We start from the raw sequence: 9162 nt of genomic DNA on the forward strand, positions 1-9162 counted from the left end.
TCCAGCAACACACTTCAATAATTGTCCTCTATTATATTGTCCTGTGTTGTGAGATCTGCTGGTCTGTCTCCCTGGAGCCAAACACTCACAGCGAGACATTTTGGAGCACTGTGTCAGATAAAGGAAATATTTTTTTTGTTGAGCCTAATTATTGTTTCATGTCTGAGGAGTTAAATAGATATACAGAGGATTTCTTTTTGTAGCATGTTGTCTTTGTTGTTGTGTTTTTTTAATGATTCCTGATTTTTTAAAGATGCTATAATCTATAGTTTTGTAGCATTATAATGTTTTTCATTCCATTTTAAGCTTTAAGGATATTTCTATTCGTTCACTAGGAAAAATACTGATTAAGAGCATGAATTTGTGCTATTTTTGCACTGGGGAGAGAGCTTTGCATTGAGAATGGATGAGTATGTCTGCATAGTACATCAGATTATTTTTTTCTATCAATAGAGCAAAGAAAATCCATGATACATCCCCTTTAATGTCTACCCGCTTAGACAGAAGAGGGCACCATGAGATTATGTATGAGCGTGTGTGTCCTCTTTTGTACCTGATAGTGCATGAGAGTGTTGAGCCTCTTCCAATCATTTTCAATCTTAGTGGTGATGTCTTCATCCTGCAGGACCACTCGGGCCATTCGTCCCTGACGCCACTCTGAAGAATCAAACATTTGCCATTAAAACAGACACAGTGAACCTCCCCCAGCTCAAAGCAGATTGATTTGATCCAAAGCTCTGAATGTGTCTTTTCACATGGGTTAGAAATGTGTGTGTATGCGCGGTAGGGTATAATTAAATGCTAAAGAGAGAGCTGATAGGATATAGACAGGCTCAGAGTGAGAGTGATCATTGATTTTCTCCTCTGTGGAATGGGGTTTATTAGTTTACGTGGTTGCCAAATGCACAGATGATGCCTGCAGAAACCTACCCCCAACACACACACACACATAGACACACACAAAAGCAATGCCAGTTCTGCAGCTACAGAGACAGAATATCATCATGGAGGAGATTACTCTGGCCAAGGTGCTGGAAGGATGATTTGCACCGCTGACAGGGGGCTTTTGTGTAGCGTGTGTGTGTGAGATGGGCGTTTGTGTGCCAGAAATGAAATGTGGAGTCAGTCTGTCAGCGCCGTCTGTCAGCTTTTACCTGGGTCACACACTCACACACACCTGCTTGTGTGTGTGTGCTAAAAGTGTACATTTCTATCACTGTTTATGCATTTCAGACAACGTGGAATCAAATCAAAATAAGTTTACATTTCATTAAAAAAATGTGAAGTCATTATATATTGAAATGTATCAATAAAAAAGCTTTTCTGTGACTCTTTCTGCAGATTACATTGTCATGGCAGTAGGTGGTGACTTTTTTTGTTATTAGTGTCATTGAATCATTAATTCAAACCATTTTGTTCAAAAACCACAGATTAATTCAGAAATTAAACAAGTGACTCTTTCTGAGTGAGCAAATAAATCATTCATCCAGCTGATTCTTTTAAAACACTGATTTATTAAGGAACAAAACGTGGTTGTCTTTATATATTTCAATCACTCAATTCAAAATCACTGTTCAATCATTTAGAAATTCAACAATTGTTTTTTATGAGTGAGCAATTGAATCATTCAAGTTAACCGATTTGTTCAAAAGGACTAATGCGATCAAGAATATATCACATGAATATCTTTGTGAGCGAGTCAAAGAACTCATTCACTCAAATCATGTTCACGAAAAAATATTATTTCAGGAATGAAACAAACGACTCTATGACTGAGTAACTGAATCATTCAGTCAACCGATTCCTTCAAAACGCTGAACAAAAAGTGATTTTTATACTGGGAGTCATTAAATCATTCACTCATACTATTCAATCAGAAACACTGATTTATTCAGGAATGATACAGGTGACTCTTTTTGAGTGAGTAACTGAATCATATAGTCAACTGATTCCTTCAAAACACAGAAATTCAGCAGCAAAACAAGTGCAGAAAGAAAGAATCTGTTCAAAAACACTGATTCATTCACTAAATGATTCATTCAAATGATTCATTCTGTTGCGCCTTCCTTTTTTGGGTGAAAAAAAAACACAATATTGTGTCTAAAATGTTAGTTTCTCATTTTTAGCTTACATTTTGAAAGCAATATCACACTCGTGTGCACATGTTAAACTCACCCAGGTCCATGTCCACAGCTTTGGGTCTCTGTGAATACGGCATGTTCTTATACACGGCATCCAGAATCTTTTCTTTGACCTGCGTGATGGTGTCACAGTTCAGAACCTTGACTGGGATTTCCGGGCTGTTCTCGTTCTCTGGGTTGACGCAGTTTAAGATCTGGAGGGAAAAAAAGAGAACAAGGATAATGAGATGTTGGGCTGTGGTCGGTGAAGCCGTAGGTGCGGAGCGTAGCTCTGGAAAAGGCCATTTCCTGGCCTGAGAAATCTAATTTCACACCCTCTGCAGGACCCCAATCTCAGCCTTAGCAGGGTATGAGAGACTAATGAACACTATCCTCCCTCGGCCAGACTGTCTGATTTCAAACACACACACACAGACACACACAGACACACAGACACACACACAGACACACACACACACACACACACACACACACACACACACACACACACAATAACAGTACTGACATTCATGAGAGTTTATTAGATACTATGTTTATTAGTGTGGCTATGAGGGTGTGTGATGCTGACCAGTGTCTTGTAGTCAATCTGTTGTCGGATGAGTTTGTCCTCACTGAGGGAGTATCGGGCTTCTCCGGTGATGGCGTCTATTGGGCCTTTTTCCATCTGCTGTTTTATAGCACAGTACAGCATGAAGAGAGGCTCACCTGCACACTCCTGTAGACACAGACACCAACACATTATTATTATTATTATTACTTTATCACTTCTTATACGCTGACTGCTCTAGTGCTGTTTGAAACATCACACTAGCATACTACTATTTCTGCAATATATAGTATGTATGCTACCATTCATTTAAAAAAAAAGAAAAAGAAATGAATACTTCTATTCAGTAAGGATGCATTTAATTGAATTGTAAAGACATTTGCAGTGTAACAGGATTTCTATTTCAAATTTTATATGAAATACGAACACAATGAAGTCATGTGGCTAATCAATCAAGATCATGTGGCAACAATGTACATAACAGACTACCATTTTAAATGTTTATTATTGCATAATGTGTACAGTTAGTATGCAGTATGTATTATATACTGCACATTCATATTTACTTTGACAATTTTTGACCAACATAAAAAGGCCAAAAGCTTTCTCAAAAACAAATTTGTTTTAAACATTCCCAGGTTACTAACATATGTTTCTGCCGAACTTCTCACTGACTTGATTCGCCCCATTCATGGCAAGATATAAAAATATATTTTAGTTCGAGACACTTGGCAGCAGCAAGTAAACATGATATCCTTGAGCACAACTGAATGCTAAAACTCTAAAGTCCGACCATGAAGTCTAAACACATTAATGTCTTTGATATTTCTCCTACGACTGTTTCCAGAGACTCCAATTATTTGAATGAGCTCCTACAAACATACAAACTGTAGTTGATCATGACATGACTGGTGCTTCCTTTCTAATTGGGCAGCTCTGAGCCAGAATAATCTGCAGAGTGAACCAGACTTCATGCTGAGCGTCAAAAGTCTGTCTAGATGAGACTAGTACTATTACAGGAAGCCAAAGAAGCAAGTTACCTTCAAGAACTTATGAAGCAGGAAAGCAAACCAGTTGGTTAGCATCTTCTCAGCAACAGACTCGGTCCTGAAACACACAAATACACAAACATCAGCAAGTGACGTCACTTATCGTCAAGAATACCAGCATATTTCCTTTTTTTTTTGTATAATAATGGCTGGGTTTTGATGGAGGGGAAAACAGAAAGTGTGAAAAACATTAGTTGCCTTCCCGGTCAGTCACTCCAGACTCTCTTTGTCCATTTTTTCTTTCTTTTGACCACCCCCGTCTCTTTCTTTCTTTCTTTGCTTTGAGGATTGAGACAGATACACAGACACAAACCCACAAATGACAAACACACAACTCAAACGGGGATCTCTAGAGTTGTGGTCAATAATTTGGGAAGAGAGAAAAAGAAAAAGCCGAGCGTTTGTTGAAGACAGAGCAGGTAGAAAACCGAAGAGAGAGAGGGAAAGATAAGGCAGACAGAGGAAGAGAGAACAAACAGCACCCCGATGGGAGTGGTTAACGAGCATGAAAAATACATGAAAGGGTTATTCCCTCGTTCTGACGGCTGAGCGCACCTGTGGAATACCAATACCTCTCTTTCCCTGCAAAACATTTCTCATTTCACCCCGGAAAATACTTTTCCCCCCTCGCTCTGTTTGTGGCAGTGAGTATTAAGTTCACTTATGGACAATACAAATACACATAAGCATCACAGGACGATGTAATATCAGCTGCGTAATTGTCGCGACGTTATGCGCTCGCACACACTCTGCCCGGACGCCGTGGGGACGGTGAGGTAGCACACCCGCAATTTACTCAACAGCGGTGAGAGAAAATGACTCTCTTAATGCATGTGGAAATAACTATGATTACATGAGACAGCCCGCAAACACCGAGTGTGGCGAGAGTGTGTGTGTGTGTGTCTGAGCGTGTCCACATGTGCGTATTGTGCTTGAGGGGGTCACGCTTCAGGTTCACACGTGAGAGTGAGCGCTGATCGGCAAGACGAGATAAGGTGCGTTTATAGAGGTCAGGTCTGGATGGTGATAAACCCGGAATCGCTGCATATTCATAAGACCAAGGTGAGATGACTTAGACAGTTTTTGAAAGAAATCTCTCATGCTCACCAAGCTGCATTTATTTGATCAAAAAAATGGAAAGTTATTATGGAAAAATATTACAGTTTAAAATAACTAGTTTCTATTCTAATATATTTTAAATGTCATTTATTCCTGTGACGGCAAAGCTGATTTTTCAGCACCCAGTCTTCAGCATCACATGATCCTTTAGAAATCATTCAGTATCATCCACGTGATGTCATTGCATTTTTGAAGAAATAACTGGGATATATTACTTTATTGATTTGTCTTTCCTATGGGAACTGACAAATATCTGCTGAAAAATTTAACTAAACCTAGTTTAAAGATATGTTCTTAAATCAAAAACAGATTTATTGCACAAGACACATTGTCTTAAAAAGCTCAAGTCACAAAACCATGAAAAACAAAGATATGCTGCACAGGACAGTAAAATATAAAGAATATGTACATAAAATAATCAACAACTTAAAAAAACAGTGAAGATAAAATTCAAGAACGCATACTGCCCACTATATAGTTGCCTAGAACAGGTTAGTCCAAGCTGATTTAAGAAGTCACTGAAGCGAACTACTGGTTGGTGAAGACATGGCCTTTGTAATTATGATATCCATTTTGGCATATTTCATTGGCATAACATACAGATTTGGAGATAGACAGAAGCTATACTAGAAAACAGTCATGATGGCCATTGAGTGGATGGGCTGCTTTAAAAAAACAAGCTATTAGCGCATTGAGGGGTTTCGGGTTTGTATATTCAGGAGTTAAGAGTCCATTAACATAAAGATGATGTGATTTGTATTATACTGCATTTGTTTTTTTGAGGTATTCACCCATCTGGGTTAATGCATTAGCAGATGATAAATGCAAATTTTACTGAAAGAACAAACATGGCTGTCGAATAACGAGGCTGTCAAATTATGCTTATTTAATAATGGTGCATTTTAGTGAATAAATCAATAGCAGTCTCACACAGAGATGAAATGAGAGAGGCGAGAGGAGGGCAAATAGAAGGAGTGATGCAAGATGGAGTGAAATAAAGGAAAGTCGTCATGTTTGTGACGAGAACGCCAGTCATTCTGTGGTTCTTCTTAAGGACAGTGTGTTTTATTCAGCAGCGTGTGTGGCGGGCTATACAAAACATTGTCATGTTTATATATTCTCTTTTAAGCCTGTCTACTTTCCTTTGCATCCTACCTGTTTTCTTCTGGGCCTGTGAGCTGAGGGACTTTGGATGCAGGAGCAAGAGGAACCTGTGTGTATTTGTGCACTGATGCGTGCATTCATATGTGACACTCATTCAGTGAGTGTGTGTGTGAGTGTGTGTTATGAGCTCTGACACACACATACACTACGCGTTTGATGCTGGTTGCATCAGGTCTTGCAAGAGTGTTTCCTGTCTCTTTTCGGTCTCAGTCAATCGGCGATCAATGATGGACGATGACGGACAAAAAAAAAAACATACAAACAGGGGCTGAATTAACAGTTACTGGACTAAATTTACTTCCTTTCAAAATGCAGTATCCTTGTTTATTAGAATCATCCGGTTCAGTGCTTCTCATACACTAGTTTCACAAATGGCTGGAAATGAAGTGAAATTGGTCGGGAATTTTCAAATGCACTCGGGAATTGGGCACTCTCCTGGTGCACCGACACATTTCATATTGCAGAGGCTCAGAGTCAATATCTGGCTTCAAAATATAATTCAGACCCACAGAAGTCAATCTCCAAAATCTCTTCATTGCTTTAAAAAACTTTCGCTACCGAATCACTATTTTCTTTCACCAGGAAGCTCAAACACATTGCCTGTTCATCCCCTGGTGAGAGAATGAATGAACAGAAAGTTAATAGTAGCTAGGCTATTTGAGCACCTACAGTAAATGAGTTTTTGCATCCTCTACAACATCACACCAGGCTTAATTCTGCCTCCGTCCGCTCAGAAAGAGTGTGCTTTTCCTTCCTTCTTCAGCATTTTTCTGTCTTTTTGCTTGCTTTCTTTTTTAACAGAGTTTCATTAATGAACATGAGGGTTTTATTAGCTATTAGCGTACTTATGAGTTGTGTATGTGTGTGTGTCTTAAGGCGGGTAAAGGAATGCTTCACTGAAGAGGCGACACACAACACAATGTGTCTCACTAATAGTCCATTCCGAGGCTCTGTGTGCCTGCAAATCTCATTAGGTGAAAACATGTACACACACACAAACAGCAGCAAGAGAGAGCCTGAGGCCATGGAGCCGTTCCATTTTTAGCCACAGTCCTCTACAGATATTAACATGAGGGAGCGAAAGACAAGTAAGAAAACTCAAAAGTCCCATGAAGAAATCATTTGCTGTTGTGGCCTAGTGGCTAGCGCGGAGTTGTGGTGCTCATGTGGATGACAAAAAAGCTTGAGAAAGAGCCAAAAAATATACTATAATAACTCTGTAACCCAGCACAAATATTACCTGGCCAAGAAAATAACAACTTTAGACAAAAAACGAGGTAGAACAGCGGAATCAGACACACCAAACCAAACCACAACAAAACACAAACAAAAATCATGCACTATACATGCAGAGCTGTGGCTGAGTTGCAGGCGATGCTGGTTCGAATGCAGCCAGCAACCTAATCCCCCATCCCTTTTCTTTCTCCCATGTATTTTTCTGTCTTTTCTCTAATGTCTCTGTTAATAAAGAATGGCAAAAAGCCACTGAAAGCTTTTTATGCACTGCGCGACTGCGATTTGATTCATTGTGGCTTTCCCTCTGAAGTGATGAATCAGTCTTCACTGAAAAAATCACATTCCCCTGCTGATCTACATGGAACCAGAAGCCCACAACAAGTCTGAGTCTTGTGTCTCCTTATATTCCATAATCAAATAAAGATTAAAAAATAATAGACAAGCAAATATTAATGCCAACTAAGCTTTAGGCTATCTGAAATTAAACGTACAGTCACTCTGATGACCACAGAGACCAGACAGGCCCTTGTTATTTTTCACAGTCGGTTATCATTAAATGCAAGTGGGTCACTTTATGAAAATAAATTAGTCTCTCTGTTGATATTGTCTGATTCTTAAAAGATGTCTCATTTGCAAGCAACTGCCCTACAGGCATCTTTGACATTCATTATTTTTCTTAACACACATGAACGTCCTTTGTTCCTACTTCAAGAATATGTAGAAGGATCGCACACTATCAAAGTAGCTCACTCGGTTATGATTGTCAGTCCAAAGTGTGACGATGATTTTAAGCTGCAATACTTGTGGTTCTTTACATGTTAAACCCCTTAACTGTCATCCACATTTTTGAAAATTCACAAGAAAGTGCACTATACAAACTTAAATTATTATAATTCATGAACGCTTTTGAATACAGACCTAAGGTTGGTCTCTTTTTAAATAAGACAATTAGCAGAGTATTACAGAAGTGAAATCATTTAATAAATTGAAAGTATTAAAAAATTATAGAAGTTTAAATTTACTGTAAAGAAAATGTATTGTACTATTTTTCTTTTATTTTATATTAAATAAATATTTAAAAAAATAGTTAAAAATACAAAATTGCTATCAAATTAAAGCCACATGTCTACACAAGTTGTGTTCCAAATTTTAAGTTTATATCAAAAAAATTGAGGTTCATATGCAATTTTGTTTAGGCATTATACCAAAAAAAGCCACCTGGCGCCACCCAAACTCCATTGATTTTTTTTAATGCATTTCTGTTACAAATCTATCAATTTCTCTCTCAATATTATGTATATCACAAAATAACCACCACATATGGAATCTTGAGACTCAGACCTTTCCAACGATATGTATTTTGTCAAGATTATAAAATGTTTTCATTCTAAAAGACCGTAATACATTTTGTAATATGACACCCCCGCTAAGGGGCAGGAGACCGTTAAACGATTTTGAAGTACCATTTCTATGGTAACGCAATGTCCGATTTCAAAATGGTTTTCACAGGATGAATTTTGAGATTTTAAGCTTGGTATGGTATATAACTTATGATGATTACTAAAACATGTGATAGGGATAAAGGCAACGAAATAAAGGCTTTTTGTGACAAAGGTCAGAACTCCTGTTATGATGAAGATTTGTCATAGACTCTTGGTGCACTCTTGTCATAAATGAATCTATTACTGTTCCTACATAATTTGTAACAAAAAATAATGGTAAAATATCTATTTAGGAGTCTTAGACCTTTCCAATAATAATATAGTTTGTCATGATTAAATTAGGATTTAATTGTAATATAGTGAAGTAAACTAAGGCGTCCCGTATACGGGACGGTGACAGTTAAGGGTTAAAACTGCAAAAGGGAGTTAAAAAAAAAAAGTAAAAAAAAAAAAAACGTTTTCCG

The 9162-nt window shown here is 38.0% G+C and overlaps 1 protein-coding gene across 1 annotated transcript in view; it reads right to left on the minus strand.

Annotated features, from left to right (window-relative positions):
• Positions 1 to 9162, minus strand: part of plxna2 (plexin A2) — a 219066-nt gene that overhangs the window by 18974 nt on the left and 190930 nt on the right. Inside the window, exons 23-26 of the mRNA XM_016464872.1 lie at positions 3729 to 3795; positions 2710 to 2856; positions 2176 to 2335; positions 554 to 657 (exon numbers count right to left, since the gene is read on the minus strand). Coding sequence (XP_016320358.1) covers positions 554 to 657; positions 2176 to 2335; positions 2710 to 2856; positions 3729 to 3795 — 478 coding nt within the window. The remainder of the gene's footprint in view (positions 1 to 553; positions 658 to 2175; positions 2336 to 2709; positions 2857 to 3728; positions 3796 to 9162) is intronic.

Source organism: Sinocyclocheilus anshuiensis, unplaced genomic scaffold, assembly GCF_001515605.1.
Source record: "Sinocyclocheilus anshuiensis isolate Anshui unplaced genomic scaffold, SAMN03320099.WGS_v1.1 scaffold1089, whole genome shotgun sequence".
Taxonomy (NCBI): Eukaryota; Metazoa; Chordata; class Actinopteri; order Cypriniformes; family Cyprinidae; genus Sinocyclocheilus; species Sinocyclocheilus anshuiensis.